The 16,818-nt window shown below is 51.8% G+C and overlaps 1 protein-coding gene across 1 annotated transcript; it reads right to left on the reverse strand.

Moving 5' to 3' along the window:
* Positions 1–736: 736 nt before the first annotated feature.
* On the reverse strand, positions 737–16,720 carry POLR2C (RNA polymerase II subunit C). The gene is made up of 9 exons (XM_073307419.1): positions 16,585–16,720; positions 11,515–11,564; positions 10,824–10,892; positions 9,292–9,344; positions 9,029–9,157; positions 7,825–7,876; positions 7,087–7,255; positions 2,739–2,813; positions 737–1,379 (listed from the first exon to the last, which is right to left on the reverse strand). The coding sequence occupies exons 1-9, from the start codon at positions 16,668–16,670 to the stop codon at positions 1,235–1,237; spliced, it is 828 nt and encodes a 275-aa protein (XP_073163520.1). The 5' UTR covers positions 16,671–16,720; the 3' UTR covers positions 737–1,234.
* Positions 16,721–16,818: the final 98 nt, after the last annotated feature.

Consider the following 16,818-nt stretch of genomic DNA (forward strand, 5'->3'; position numbering starts at 1 on the left):
AGCATCAGGGGAAAGCTACATTTCAGCCCTGGACATGGAGGCAGTGTTGCCCAGCCAAGACCCCTGCACCACACATTTGTGGTGTGACCAGAGCAAGTTGCTCTCTGCCTTTTTTCCTTCTCCATTTATCATGGATGCTGCACTGGGAATGCCCCTCCTCCGTGACTGGAGTAATTACGAACCCAGATCACTCTCTCGCTCCAGGCTGCCCACAGAAAGCTATTGGCATTTCTTTAGGAGCTCATCTTTAAAGTCCTGCTGGGTGATAGTGGTGGGGGGGAGGCCAAGAGTGTCTGGGGGAATTTCAGCCACCGCAATTGCGGTGACGGTTTGATAGGTGCTGAACTCCCGGCACTGTACAGGTCTGACGCTGACTGAATCAGAGGGGTTATCAGTGACAGGCACCCAGCTACCCTGTTCCCCATACAGAGTACCCCCGAGGCGTCTAAATCCAGCTAAGCCTCCTTGGCACATAGGGTCCCTCTTGGAGCACTGCCTTCTGCAGCACCTCAGCTCCCCGGCCCAGCTTCAGACAGACTCACCTTAGCCACAGATGCCACACTATATACAAGTGCCAGGGCTGGGGGCTGGTTTCTGTAGGAGAGAATGTCTGGAGCAGCAAAAAGCAAAGAGCAGCCAGCCCTGCAAAGCAGACCTCATTCCGTGCATGTCTGGAGGAGAGAACGGATGGCTGGGACCCTCCTCCTGCAGCCTCAGACAAGCTTTCTGGGATGGCTGAACATAGGAAAAAGGCTTTATTCAGCATGGTAACAAACAGGATATGGTTGTGTAACTGAGCTGAGATACATGCTTCCAAAGCCCAGCCGACCGATGGCCAGAGTCCAGTGTCAACAGGCAAGAGCTAGGGTCGTTTACACAGATTCACATCCCCACACAACAATAATAATATACCACACCTGGGTCTCACTGGCGACAGCTGGGAGCATCCCCGCACTATTCTGGAAATCTCACCCCTGCTCCCCCAGAGCAGCTTTCATGCTCTGAAGGGCGACTGATTGGAAGCCGTCTCAATACACATCACATTCCCACCAGTTCAGTGCCAGAAAGGCCTGAAGGCGCTGAGACTGAAGGTTCAGCACGCAGGGAGCAGGGCTCCATGTTCACTTGGCTCCGATTAGCCGCACCCCAGGTAAAAAGCAGGTGGCTCCATGAACAGTGTGGCACATCAGTGAGACTTGGTCACAACGGGAGATTCTGCAGGAAGGGGCAGGGCTCAGTTTATAGTCAGGACATCACTCTGGATCTCGTGACTTAGCTGGGTTTGGAGGTCGCTCAGTTTCTTCTTCAGACCGGACAGTGCCGATAGAACGATGGTCTCCGGCCGCAGGGAGCCGCAGGACTCCACGTTGTAATAAAACCTGAGGGTATTGGAGGAAATTAAAATTCTTATACAGGAATGCAAAGAACTGGAAATTTCTCTCTGCAATGTGTTTCCACCCTATTGTATTTCACTGCAAGGAGATCTCATTCCCAGCTCCTGGGAACCTCGTTAGCCCCTCCTTTCCACCCATCTTTCCACCAGCAGCCGTAGATCCAAAATGACGGTTTGTAAGTTTACAGGCTACTGCATATTGCTCAGAAAGCTTTCTCGAGGAATTTCTGTCTCTGCTCACAATTGCCATGCAACCCATCACGCAGCGCCGAGCACAACGGGCTTGGATCTGACTGGGTGGCCGCTTTGGCCACTACTGCAATACAAATTGTTAACAGTCATTTCAGCACTGGAAATGGGGATACCAGTATGTCCCAGAATCTCAGCTCACCTGCCCAGCTTCGAACATATTCATTGTAGACAAAGATGCAGCATGGTACGCACGTGCCAGTGCAGAGAAGCCAGTGCAAGAGGAACAAATGTCAGGAATGAGACATCTCTGTACCACTCACACAACTCCCCAGCAAGCCTTTGATGACATCAGGGTCAGCCATTAGATGTGTATAACCCAGCACAGTGTAAATGAGGCTTCGTGCACCCCGCCCTGTCTGGGGAAGGGTTAATGAGCTTCTGTAGGCTTAATCTGCCCTGCCCTGCCCTGCCCTCTCTGCAGGAGCAGTCAGACATGGAGGGGGCAGTTAAAAGGAGAGTCAGCTCAGAGGAGGTTAGGAAAGAGGCAGATTTCTTGCGCTAGCTCCTGAAAGACAGCCCAGCTGAGGACCAGGATACAACCACACACTGGAGCCTCTCTGTGGGAAGGTAGGCCTGGGGCAGGACTAGTGTGTTTACTTTGTTACCTGGAGCTACTGTGTTTGTTGTTCTACCTGGGACAGGCTTGTGGTCTGAAGGGGATTACTGCAGTGATACTCCTCCTCCCCCAGGAGATGAGAGCCCTCAACAAACCTCTGCTGGTTTGCCCCCTCTTGGAGACCATGCAGTGATTTGTCATGAGCCCCAAAGCTTGGTGGTCCCAACCAGCTGCAGCGTGGAAGAAGCACTCTTATCTGAGAGGAGAGGCACCCTGAGTCCTGCACTGCCCCACTGAATGGATTCCCATTCTCTGATAGGGCAAGTTCTCTTGGAGGGAGCAGCCAGCCAGTCCTGGTTCCCATTTCACTGCGCCACCAATGGGCCCCAACCTACTCCCCAGGAAACACCAGCTCCTGAGGCTGGCAAATCGTTCTGCAAAGTCACTGAACCCCACCGCTAAAGGCCCAGACAATGGGCTGAGGCGCTTCCAGGTGGCGTTGGGAAATGTCCTCCTTCCCCATGCACTGCTCCTTACCGCTCTGGCTTTCCATTGGGATCATAGGGAGCCTGGGCCTCATCCTCGTCAATTTCGGAGTATTCGCTCTTTGGCCTAGGATCAAATACAGCAATTAAGGTTAGTGCTGGAACCCACCTCCCCACTGGCTCCTTCTCACCCTAGGCAGCAGTTTGGTCCCACGAGTGGCCAACATTCAGCATATGAATGAACTGGGGCAGGAGGATGGCATTCGTGTATTTAAGATTACAGAGATGGAAGAGTCCAATGGCCAAAGCACGATACAGTCTGCCAACAGACATTAGCCAGCACGACTGTACCCCTTTCAGAAGTCTGATGTGTCTTGCGTATCCCCAAGTTTCACCTCACTTCAAAACTACTCAAGTGATCATGAGCTAATTCAGTTCAAACTGAACGGAAGGATTAACAAAATAAATCTGCAACTAGGATTTTTGATTTCAAAAGGGCTGACTTTCAAAAATTAAGGAAATTAGTTAGGGAAGTATATTGGACTGAAGAATTTATAGATCTAAAGGTAGAGGAGGCCTGGGATTATTTTAAATCAAAGCTGCAGAAGCTATCAGAAGCCTGCATCCCAAGAAAGGGGAAAAAATTCATAGGCAGGAGTTGTAGACCAAGCTGGATGAGCAAGCATCTCAGAGAGGTGATAAAGAAAAAGCAGAAAGCATACAGGGAGTGGAGGAAGGGAGGGATCGGCAAGGAAAGCTACCTTACTGAGGTCAGAACATGTAGGGATAAAGTGAGACAGGCTAAAAGTCAGGTAGAGTTGGACCTTGCAAAGGGAATTAAAACCAATAGTAAAAGGTTCTATAGCCATATAAATAAGAACAAAGAAAGAAGAAGTGGGACCGCTAAACACTGAGGATGGAGTGGAGGTCAAGGATAATCTAGGCATGGCCCAATATCTAAACAAATACTTTGCCTCAGTCTTTAATAAGACTAAAGAGGATCTTAGGGATAATGGTAGCATGACAAATGGGAATGAGGATATGGAGGTAGACATTACCATATTTGAGGTAGAAGCGAAACTCAAACAGCTTAATGGGACTAAATCGGGGGGCCCAGATAATCTTCATCCAAAAATATTAAAGGAATTGGCACATGAAATTGCAAGCCCATTAGCAAGAATTTTTAATGAATCTGTAAACTCAGGGGTTGTACCGTATGATTGGAGAATTCTAACATAGTTCCTATTTTTAAGAAAGGGAAAAAAAGTGATCCGGGTAATTATAGGCCTGTTAGTTTGACATCTGTAGTATGCAAGGTCTTGGAAAAAATTTTGAAGGAGAAGGTAGTTAATGACATTGAAGTCAATGGTAAATGGGACAAAATACAACATGGTTTTACAAAAGGTAGATCGTGCCAAACCAACCTGATCTCCTTCTTTGAGAAAGTAACAGATTTTTTAGACAAAGGAAACGCAGTGGATCTAATTTACCTAGATTTTAGTAAGGCATTTGATACCGTGCCACATGGGGAATTATTAGTTAAATTGGATAAGATGGGGATCAATAGGAAAATTGAAAGGTGGATAAGGAATTGGTTAAAGGGGAGACTACAACGGGTCCTACTGAAAGGTGAACTATCAGGCTGGAGGGAGGTTACCAGTGGAGTTCCTCAAGGATCTGTTTTGGGACCAGTCTTATTTAATCTTTTTATTACTGACCTTGGCACAAAAAGTGGGAGTGTGCTAATAAAGTCTGCGGATGATACAAAGCTGGGAGGCATTGCCAATTTAGAGAAGGACAGGGATACCCTACAGGAGATCTGGATGACCTTGTAAACTGGAGTAATAGTAATAGGATGAAATTTAATAGTGAGAAGTGTAAGGTCATGCATTTAGGAATTAATAACAAGAATTTTAGTTATAAACTAGGGACGCATCAATTAGAAGTAACGGAGGAGGAAAAGGACCTTGGAGTATTGGTTGATCATAGGATGACTATGAGCCACCAATGTGATATGGCCGTGAAAAAAGCTAATGCAGTCTTGGGATGCATCAGGAGAGGTATTTCCAGTAGGGATAAGGAGGTTTTAGAACCGTTATACAAGTCATTGGTGAGACCTCAGCTGGAATACTGAGTGCAGTTCTGGTTTTCCATGTTTAAGAAGGATGAATTCAAACTGGAATAGGTACAGAGAAGGGCTACTAGGATGATCCGAGGAATGGAAAACTTGTCTTATGAAAGGAGACTCAAGGAGCTTGGCTTGTTTAGCTTAACTAAAAGAAGGTTGAGGGGAGATATGATTCCTCTCTATAAATATATCAGAGGGATAAATACCGGAGAGGGAGAGGCATTATTTAAGCTCAGTACCAATGTGGACACAAGAACAAATGGATATAAACTGGCCACCAGGAAATTTAGACTAGAAATTAGACGAAGGTTTCTAACCATCAGAGGAGTGAAGTTTTGGAATAGCTTTCCAAGGGAAGCAGTGGGGGCAAAAGATCTATCTGGCTTTAAGATTAAACTCGATAAGTTTATGGAGGAGATGGTATGATGGGATAACATGGTTTTGGTAATTAAATATTCATGGTAAATAGGCCCAATGGCCTGTGATGGGATATTAGATGGGGTGGGATCCGAGTTACCCAGGAAAGAATTTTCTGTAGTATCTGGCTGATGAATCTTGCCCATATGCTCAGAGTTTAGCTGATTGCCATATTTGGGGTCGGGAAGGAATTTTCCTCCAGGGCAGACTGGAAGAGGCCCTGGAGGTTTTTCGCCTTCCTCTGTAGCATGGGCACAGGTCACTTGCTGGAGGATTCTCTGCTCCTTGAAGTCTTTAAACTACGATTTGAGGACTTCAATAGCACAGATATAGGTGTGAGGTTTTTTGCAGGAGTGGTGGGTGAAATTCTGTGGCCTGCATTGTGCAGGAGGTCAGATTAGATGATCATAATGGTCCCTTCTGACCTAAATATCTATGAATCTACTTGCTCACAAAATCAGACATAAAAATACAAGTGTCATAGCACGCGACTACTGAAAAATTACTTTCTTTTATTTTTACTATTATAAAATCAATTGGAATATAACTACTGTACTTACATTTCAATGTGCAGTATAGCCAATTCACTGTCTGTATGAAATTTTAGTTGGTACTGACTTCGCTAGTGCTTTTTATGTAGCCTGTTGTAAAACTAGGCAAATCTCTAGATGAGCTGACGTATCCCCTGGAAGATCTCTGCATACCCCCAGGAGTACACATACCCCTGGTTGAGAACCACTGCTATACTTGATCTTAGCTAAAGACGTATGCGTGTTTCCCAACCGAGGGACAGGCCCGCTGTTGGAGAAGGGCATGCCAGGCTAGTTCAGGGCTTGGCACAGGAGAGAATCAAAGAGGATGGGGAAAGGACCCAGCTCCACCTCCTGCCTCCGACACTCAGGCTGCAAACAAGCTACCATGTTTGCAAGTGAACTAACAGACGTCTCATTAAAAGCCACCCAATCTTCCCTGCGCATCCATGGGGGCAGCTTACAAGTACAGGGCTGCCGGCAGCAGCCTGCCAGCTCAAGTGCCTCTTCTCTGCTCCCCTGGCACTCAGCTGCGCCTTGGATGGCCCCAATGGTCACTCCTCACCATGCAGGAGCAGGTAGCCTTCTGGTGTGGGGGTATGTAGGAGGGCGTCAGGAAGGGGAGCAGGGGAAAATGTCGGCAAAGAATATGGGGGGGGGGGCGTGGAATACTAAGATAAAAGCAACAGAAAAATGGAGAGACAGCAGCAACTGTGTCAGCACATGGCGTTAGAACCAGGAGAGAGGTGTGGGGGGGAGGGGGGAGGGGGGAAGGGGGGGAGGATTGCCCAATTCACACCATGGGAAGCTCCAAGAAAATAACTGGGAACCACTGTTATAGTCAAATACACTCAAATGCACACACACAGGAGTTGCTCTGCCTAAGGGCGAGGTGGCATTTTCATTCCAAACCCCCTATTTTCAGTTGCTTACCAAATTCTAACAAATTACTTCTGGGGTTAGAACTCGACCAGCTATTGGAAATGATGTGAAAGGAAATTAAATTGAGTTTGTAGTGAACACGTTTGACTAAGAATATTTAGAATGGGAGACACTAAGGCTGTCAAAGTAAGGATCACCCATGCCTAATACTACAGGAATATCTCAAGCTGAAAATAGCATTAACCACCCAGATGACCACCTTTACTGGAGGAACAATACAGATGCTATGGGAACCCTAACTTTAAGTAATCTCATAACTTGTGGTTTTAATTTCTCAGTTAGTGTTGCATTAATGTAGTCTCTTGTACTGAATACAGAATATTTTCTCTTGGTTGTGATCACACGTGCCACTCAACCAATGCTATTTGCAACCCAGAACATACCATTCCTCCGGCTTGGGGTAGACTGTGTGCCTCAACGCATTGTCTGGATCATACTCAAAGGCTACTCCTGCTGTAGGGTTCCACTTGGCATGCTCCTTGCCAAACCCCTTCTTGGCATAGGCTCGCAATCTCAGCTCTTGGCCTTTCCGTAACTTGACAATGAGGATGTCTGAGAAGCACAAACACTGAGTCAAATCGGGGTGGGAGAGTGGCTGCAAAGGAGAAATCCTCGCATGGTAGCATGCTTGCATTTGAGTGATGAGTGAGTGGGGAACTATTCGTGCATAGGGAAATTTCCTTAGAAAGCAGAGCTCATTTACAGTCTTAGAAGGGCTTATTCATTCCCTGATATCAGCCATGCAACTCCCACTGATGGAAAAATGGGAGCTGTACATGTGGATGAGGGCATGATTTGGCCCTTAGACCACAGCAGATGAGGAAAAGCTGGTTTTGCATCTTTGCTGTAACATCCAGTTATAACAGAAAGAGAGATGATCTCCTTTACCTCCCAAACACTCTAACTCCGAAGTAGCAGTAAATGCAGGGGTCACATCTGTTTACTGGAGCAAAAAGTTAACCCTGTGCACACTGGCATTTCCACAGTGCCAGCTTTGGCTGTCAGCACCACATCTGCAAGTGCCCCAGGGTTAACTGACTAGTAATTTGGGGTGTGGGGCAAAGAGCCCAAGAGGAAAATCTATTTCTCTCTGCAGCTCTTTTATACAGTGACTCACTTACCATCCTGCTCCACGTAGTCATTGGGGTCATTGTCTCTGCTCCGGGAAGTCACCTGCACAGAATGAGCCACAGATGAGGTCACTGGGGGGACCAACCCCTTTCTCCTGACTTTGAACCCTGGCTCACCCACTAAACTAAGAGGACCGTCATTGCAAACAGACTTAGCCCGTAGCGAATTATTGAAGGCAGGACAAGAAATAATGGACTTAATCTGTAGCAAGGAATATCTAACCTAGATCTCAGGAAAAACTTTCTAACTATAGGGATAGTTGAAACTCTTGAATTGGCTTCCAAAGGAGGTTGTGAAGCTCCCATCGTTGGAGGATATTTAGGACAGGTTGGACAAAAACCTGTCAGGGTTGGTCTAGGTTTACTTGGTCCTGCCTCAGCACAGGGGGGTTGATTAGCTGACTTCTCTTGGTCCCTTCGAGCCCCACACACCTGGGTTCGTGATTGTATAGGGAGGAAGAGCCAGCCTATACATCTTTCCAACCAGTGTTTCCATATTATAGGGTGACCGAGTGGTGCAGTCTGTGGGCTGAATGTGACCCCTGTGGTTCCATGCCGCTGCACAGAGCGGCTCTATCTTTAATATGGAGGCTTGGCCTGCAGATAACAGACCCAGCACGCAGGGCCCCACCATAATCAAAGTGGTCTGGCTACTCCAAGGAATGTTCAGCACAGTATTTTTTAAAAAGAAAACCATCTGCGATCTGCTCCACTTTGCGAAAACGAGGGGCAGCCTTCAGACTACTCACCTGTGGCTAGGTATCCCTGATTTAGCGGTATTTTAAAGACTTGCCCCACCAAATCCCTTTGAATCCATTCTCCTGGGGCTCTCTTAACATCCTGCTCCGATGCCTCATTTGAGATACCGCTGCCACCTAGCACTGCTGAGGGCCAACAAGCAAACTTGCAGGCAGCAGAATTTCTGCCAGGCCTTTGAAGGTTCTGAGAGCTCTTCCAAAGAGCCCCCCAGCCATCATGATTTAGAACACAAGTCTAGGTGATGTAACACTGAGGCTGTCTAGGAAGAACTTGGCGATGGATGATCTAAGAGTGCATACTTGGACTGTGGAGGGGAAGACAGACAGAATGCCTAGCTAGGATGCCTAAAATGTAAGGATGTCATATCTATCAAACAGGAGCCTTAGAGAAAAGGGTAGGGAAGAGACCTTACTGACTGACTTGATCTTATACTGACCGGTATGACCCGGGGGTTGTTGGAGATGAGATCACGGGATGTCACGTGACGAGTCTGGTCTTCATTGCACCGGACATCAAGGGTAAACTCCACAGAACACTCTGGACAGAACTCATCACATGTACAATCCTAGGGAGAGGGGGTAAGAAACAGGTCAGGACCACTATTCTCTGCCAATGAGAATGTATAGCATCCCATGTCAGATCAGGCCATTCTCCCCCCACAGCCCTCTCAACGAGAGATTGGCATATCTCTGAACTCACCCTGGAGTACTGCAGCTTATCCACAATGTCATCGCTGGTGAGTGGGATCAGACCTGAGGAGAGATGATAGTTAGGGAGAGTGCAGAAAACACCATGAAATACGTCTAAGTGATACCAAGGGACCTAACATCCCTCCAGGTGGGACCATCAGAGAGGGACAAAGCTCCTGGCATCTCACCATCACAGAAGGTCCCATCAGCAGTTAGAGACAGAAAAGACCAATAGGGTCAGTTTCCACACATCTTGTGGGCCAGTGTAAGAGTGTAAAATACAGTGTAGATAAAATTGCTGTAAGATGGGTGCATGACTGGTTGAAAGACTGTACTCAGAATAGTTATCAATGGTTCAATGTCAAACTGGGAGGACCTATCAAGGGGATGGAGGGGCCCCCTGGGTGTTTGTCCTGGGTCCAGTACTAGTCAATATTTTCATTCATGTCTTTAATGGAGCAGAGAGCATACTTATAAAATCTGCTTGTTGCAAGTACTTTGGGAGACAGGATTAGAATTCAGAATGATCTTCATAAATTGGAGATCTGCACTGAAATCACCATGAGAAATTCAACACAGATCAGTGCAGTGCTCTGCATGCAGGAGGAAAAAATCAAATGCACAAACACAAAATGGGGGCTAACTGGCTAGGCAGCAGTACTGCACAAAAGGATCTGGGGGTTATAGTAGATCATGAACAGGAGGACTTGTGGCACCTTAGAGACTAACAAATTTATTTGAGCATAAGCTTTCGTGAGCTACAGCTCACTTCAGCTTATGCTCAAATAAATTTGTTAGTCTCTAAGGTGCCACAAGACCTCCTCTTCTTTTTGCGGATACAGACTAACCCGGCTGCTACTCTGAAACCTGTCAGTAGATCATGAATGAGTCAACAGTATGGTGCTGCTGCAAAAAAGACAAATGTCATACGGGGATGTATTCACAGAGAATTGGATGCGAGACATGGGAGGTAACGGCTCCACTCTGCTCAGCACTGTGTCCAGTTTGGGGCTCTACACTTCAAGAACGTTATGGACAAATTGGAGTGGGTCCAGACAAGAGCAACAACAATGAAAAAACAGGTTTAGAAAACCTGACCTGTGAGGAGAGGTTGAAAGAACTGGGCATGATCAGTCAAGAGAAGACTAAGGGGGTGGGGGACATAAGTCTTCCAATATGTCAAGGACTGTTATTAAGAAGATGGCAATCTACTGTTCTCCATAACTACGGAGGGTAGGATAAGATGTAATCAGCTCAGTTTGCAGCAAGGGAGATTTAGATTAAATATTAACTATCCTTCTAGTTAGAAAGCCTAAGGACTGGAATAGGTTACCAAAGGAAGTTTTTAAGAACAGGCTCACAAACACTTGTCAGGGATGGTCTAGGTTTACTTGGCCCTGCCTCTGCACAAGGGGCTGGACTAAATGACCTCATGAGGTCCCTTTCAGCCCTATGATTCTAGGATTGTTCCCTACAATACATTCTAGACATACTTAGGTCCAGAATAATTTTCCTCCTTTCTTTAAGATGTTGGTTACTCACCCAATCTGTGTGCAATGAACTCGTCATGGAGCACAGAGGAGTTAGCATCTATCTGGACCCAGTCTATGGCTGTAAACAGAACAGAAACAAGTAATGAAATCTCTTGGAGGCGGAAAGACACTGAGTTCCTGGGGCATGTACCCCCAGGATGATACATGGTTTCAGAGAGGCTGAAAAGTTTAGATGGTCTTAGCTCCCATGCGCAAAACCTAATGACTAACTAAATGTTAAAGGCTCAGGAACCTTAACACCATTTGCATACCTTTCCCCAAAGACGAGGGGCAGAGGGAAGTCTGGCACAGGTGAGAGGATGGCTGGGAACCGAAGGACCAGTGACAATGGCAGCAGATGCCTACATGGCAGTTTGGTGGGCGATTCCCAGCTCAGGTAGTACACGTTCTAGCCGTGCTTGAGCTACTGGGCTAAAAATCACAGTGTGGTCACGGCAGCGCAGGTGACCACCCAGGCTAGCTGCCCAAGAGGATGCACGGGACTGCACGCACCTAGCTAGCCCAAGCCACGGCCTGTGCCACTGTGTCCCCGCTGCTATCTTCAGTGTGATCACTCAAGCAGACCTAGCACAGGCCTGTGCACCCAAGCTAGGAATCCCCCTCTTAACTGCTGTGCAGATGTACCCCTACGGGATCTTCTTCATGAACAGACAAGACAAGACTAAAGGTGGAGAAAATACCTATTATGGGAACTTCAGCTATAAACACTCTTCGGATGGAATTCGCTACCCTGTAACAGAGGAGAAAACCAGCACTGAGAAACACAAGTAATGAATTTCAAAATGCATTTTATCCCATGTGAGAGAGAGACAGACATGAGGAGTTACCCTGACCTCAGCTAACATGAACTATACACAAAGGAGAGCTCAGTATGAGGACAGGGATATTCAGGGCGTCTCTCTCTCTCTCTAGTCCGATACCACATCCACCATCATAGTATCCGAGGGAGGCTGTACTGTCTACACCAGAGGTGGGCAAACTACGGCCCGCGGGACCCTCCTGCCCGGCCCCTGAGCTCCTGGCCCGGGAGGCTAGTCCCCAGCCCCTCCCCCACAGCCTCACCTCACCGCCGGCACCATGCTCGGGGTGGCGCAGCTGCAGAGCGCCCGGCCTGACCCGTTGCTCTGTGCTGCAGGGTGGCGGCCGCATGGCCCGGCTCCACCCGGGTGGCATGGCTGTAGTGCCGCCGGCCACTGGTGCTCCAGGCAGTGCGGTAAGGGGGCAGGGAGAGGGGGGTTGGATAGAGGGCAGGGGAGTTCGGGGGTGTGGATAGGGGACGGGCAGTCAGAGGGCGGGGAACAGGGGGGTTGAATGGGGGTAGGGGTCCTGGGGGGGCAGTCAGAAAGGAGGGGGGTTGGATGGTGCAGTGGGGGGCAGTCAGGGAGAAGGGGTGGTTGGATGAGGCAGGGGTCCCGGGGGGGTGCATTCAGGAAGGAGAGGTGGGGTTGGATGGGGTGGCAGGGGACAGTCAGGGGCAGGGGTTCCAGGGGTGGTCAGGGAGAAGGGGTGGTTGGATGGGGCAGGGGTCCTGGGGCGGGGGAGTCAGGAATGAGAAGAGGGGTTGGATGTGGCGGCGGGGGTCCGGGGGCAGTCAGGGGACAGGGGTGTGTGGATGGGGCAGGAGTCCCAGGGGACCAAGGGGGCAGGGGCACGACCCCCTCCCCTAACCAGCCCTCCACACAATTTCAAAAACCCGATGCGGCCCTCAGGCCAAAAAGTTTGCCCGCCCCTGGTCTACACTGTGGAGGGAACACTGGTCTACACAGCTCCGCCACTTCTCTGAACGATGGTAGTCACGTTGATGTATTTGATGGCCTACCTGCATCTACACTAAGAGTTAGGTTGGCATAGCTACACCGATAAGGGGCGTGGGCTATACTGACTTAACTTTTACGCATAGACCAGGCCCGAGTGTCTTAAGGTACAAGGTTTGCTCCAAACAGACATGGCCAAAGTGCAGCCGGCCAATACCTGCTTCCTGGATCCTCTTCATTCCTCATTCAACCACAGCTCTATTTGTTTGCTCCCCCAGCAAAGCTTTATTGATAGAGTAAACCCAATGGGGCTCTCTGCAGCTTTCAGCACCCTGCTCCTAATGCTACTGCCCTTCGTTAATAGCGGGCAGTCTATAAACAGAGCCCTGAGCCTTTATCCCTGATCTGACCACTCATGATAAGAGGGTCAATCATACTCTCTACAGTCTCCCCATAACAAGCCACCCCCAGGTTAATGACTGGCAATTCCTGCTGAGGAGAGAGGCCCTAGTGGAAAAGCAAGACTTGCTAATGATTATCTGTGAAATTCTTACAGAGGTCACAATGCCATAAACTAAAGTGTCCACAGTAATACAGTCACGGCCCCTTGTGCTCGGCAGAACATTGGCCCCGATTCTGCCGCAAGGTCCCTGGATTGCGTGGGACTCTAGTGTGGCTGGCTGAAGATTAGTTTAATTTTTAAATTGAAAATGGAGAGTAATAAATTCAATATGAAAATATAATCTGCATCCTAGCTCCTATTTATGTGTGGAGGCCATTTATTTTACCTTTTCCCTATGTTTTCACCCTACCACAGACTTTTCTTTATCTGGAGGGGAGAGAGGCTAGAGGTTTTGGCAGCCAGGTAAGGATAGTTGGCCCTTTTGGGATCCTGGGAGGTCGTCTGGGTTTGTAGGATAAGCACATTTTCTGTTTCTGCTAAAACAATCAGCAGCAAATGGTAGACAATGCTGACACTTAAATTCTGAACTGTGGATTACCAGGTCCACTGAAATAAATAGGGCAGTTCCCACCTCTCAGGGGTATGATTTCAGGCTGTTTGCAGATTCACGCACACAGTAAGGGCTTGGGTCACATTTTGTTCATGTTTTTAAGGGATTTTTCACAAACAAAACTAGAAATGTTATTTTTTAAAAGGAAAAGAGACTCTGGAGTACAATTCTGTGGCAAAAATGAGGAGTGCACAGAGCCCTGAATATACTTAGCCAAGGATCATGCTAAACACAACAATGTAAAGATGAAACATACTTGTGAACGAACCTTTAGAGCCAGGACATAGATAGCTGGGGGGGACAGGGTTTGTTTACGGGGAGAAATTTGTCTTCCCCCAGCCAAGGGACATAAAGGTCAAGACCAAAGTAGCGGGGCCAATCTATGGAGTTGGAGAGTGGGAATTGTGATGCCTGGATCATCCCAGTGTGGGTGGCATTTCTCCTTGTTGCGTTCCCCCCCAGCCTCCACCAGTCCTTCAGCCTGATCACCTGCCCCCAGGGCCCCAGCAGCCCAGTCTGTGCCCCGGCACCATTCTACCACCCCGCAACGCACTGAGGGGAAGAGGGCACCATGCACTAGGGGGTCTCCTTTTCCCACCCAGTGGGGCACCCCTCAGGCATCTTAGAGCCAGGGGAGGACAGGATCCCAAGGCTTGAAGGTGGGCAGGGAAAAGCTCGGTGAGGGGAATGGGGGGGGGAGAGGAAGAAGAGATGGAGCCTCAAGGTGCAGTGAAGCCCTTTGCCCTATTCGCCCCAGGAGGAATGGAGGGGGGCAAAGTGTGGGATGTGGCCCAGGCCCCTCACAGCTGTGGGGCAAGGGGAGCAGGATCCTCCCCAAGGGAGGAGTGTGCCCCCCCCCAAGAGCCTGGCAACTCTGTGCAGCAGAGCTCCTCCCAGCTCCCTGCAGCTCCCCAACCATTCCCCGCAGCTGCCCCCACTCCCTGCAGCCCCCCAATCATTCCCTGAGCCCCCTACTCCCCACAACCCCCCCATGATTTCGAGCCCCCCTGCTCCCCGCAGCCCCCAACCATTCCCTGAGCCCCCCACTCCCTGCAACCCCCCACCATTCCCTGAGTGCCCCACTCCCCGTAGTCCCCCCACTCCTTGCAACTCCCCAACCATTCCCTGCAGCCGCCCCCCCACTCCCCGCAGCCCCCCAACCATTCCCTGAGCCCCCCTGCTCCCCGCAGCCGCCCAACCATTCCCTGAGTGCCCCACTCCCCATAGCCCCCCCGCTCCCTGCAACTCCCCAACCATTCCCTGCAGCCGCCCCCTACTCCCTGCAGCCCCCCAATCATTCCCTGAGCCCCCCTGCTCCCCGCAGCCCCCCAACCATTCCCTGAGCCCCCCTCCCTGTAGCCCCCCTGCTCCCTGCAGCCCCCCAATCATTCCAAGCCCCCCTGCTCCCTGCAACCCCCCCACCATTCCCTGAGTGCCCCACTCCCCATAGCCCCCCCACTCCCTGCAACTCCCCAACCATTCCCTGCAGCCGCCCCCCCACTCCCTGCAGCCCCCCAACCATTCCCTGAGCCCCCCTGCTCCCCGCAGCCGCCCAACCATTCCCTGAGCCCCCCTGCTCCCTGCAGCCCCCCAACCATTCCCTGAGCCCCCTGCTCCCCGCAGCCCCCCAACCATTCCCTGAGCCCCCCTGCTCCCTGCAGCCCCCCTGCTCCCTGCAGCCCCCCCACCATTCCCTGAGTGCCCCACTCCCAGTAGTCCCGAAACCATTCCCTGAGCCCCCCTCCCTGTAGTCCCCCCACTCCCTGCAACTCCCCAACCATTCCCTGCAGCCGCCCCCCCACTCCCCGCAGCCCCCCCACCATTCCCTGAGCCCCCCTGCTCCCCGCAGCCGCCCAACCATTCCCTGAGTGCCCCACTCCCCATAGCCCCCCCGCTCCCTGCAACTCCCCAACCATTCCCTGCAGCCGCCCCCTACTCCCTGCAGCCCCCCAATCATTCCCTGAGCCCCCCTGCTCCCCGCAGCCCCCCAACCATTCCCTGAGCCCCCCTCCCTGTAGCCCCCCTGCTCCCTGCAGCCCCCCAATCATTCCAAGCCCCCCTGCTCCCTGCAACCCCCCCACCATTCCGAGTGCCCCACTCCCCATAGCCCCCCACCATTCCAAGCCCCCCTGCTCCCCGCAGCCCAACCATTCCCTGAGTGCCCCACTCCCCATAGCCCCCCCACTCCCTGCAACTCCCCAACCATTCCCTGCAGCCGCCCCCCCCACTCCCTGCAGCCCCCCAACCATTCCCTGAGCCCCCTGCTCCCCGCAGCCGCCCAACCATTCCCTGAGCCCCCCTGCTCCCTGCAGCCCCCCAACCATTCCCTGAGCCCCCTGCTCCCCGCAGCCCCCCAACCATTCCCTGAGCCCCCCTGCTCCCTGCAGCCCCCCTGCTCCCTACAGCCCCCCCACCATTCCCTGAGTGCCCCACTCCCTGTAGTCCCCCAACCATTCCCTGAGCCCCCCTCCCTGTAGTCCCCCCACTCCTTGCAACTCCCCAACCATTCCCTGCAGCCGCCCCCCCACTCCCCGCAGCCCCCCACCATTCCCTGAGCCCCCCTGCTCCCCGCAGCCGCCCAACCATTCCCTGAGTGCCCCACTCCCCATAGCCCCCCCGCTCCCTGCAACTCCCCAACCATTCCCTGCAGCCGCCCCCTACTCCCTGCAGCCCCCCAATCATTCCCTGAGCCCCCCTGCTCCCCGCAGCCCCCCAACCATTCCCTGAGTGCCCCACTCCCCGTAGCCCCCCGCTCCCCGCAGCCCCCCCAGCCATCCGCCGAGCCCCCCGCTCCCCATAGCCCCCCCGCTCCCCGCAGCCCCCCCAGCCATCCGCCGAGCCCCCCGCTCCCCATAGCCCCCCCGCTCCCCGCAGCCCCCCCAGCCATCCGCCGAGCCCCCCGCTCCCCGCAGCCCCCCCAGCCATCCGCCGAGCCCCCCGCTCCCCGCTCCCCGCCCAGCCATCCGCCGAGCCCCCCGCTCACGCCAGGTCCGTGTTCTCGATGATGAACTTGACGTTCTCGTCGCTGAGCTCGGTGATGCGCACCGTGGGCTGGTTGGCGTACGGCATGGCGGGCCCCGGGCCGCGGCCTGCTCCGCTCCCTCCCCGTCCCCGCCCCCGCGCCCGGCCCGCGCCTGCCCCCCGGCGGCCGCCCGCCGCCCTGCGCCCCGGGAGGACCCGCGCCAGCAGACACGCCCCCCCCCCCCCCCAGTGCCCG

Source organism: Lepidochelys kempii, chromosome 12, assembly GCF_965140265.1.
Source record: "Lepidochelys kempii isolate rLepKem1 chromosome 12, rLepKem1.hap2, whole genome shotgun sequence".
Classification (NCBI taxonomy): domain Eukaryota; kingdom Metazoa; phylum Chordata; order Testudines; family Cheloniidae; genus Lepidochelys; species Lepidochelys kempii.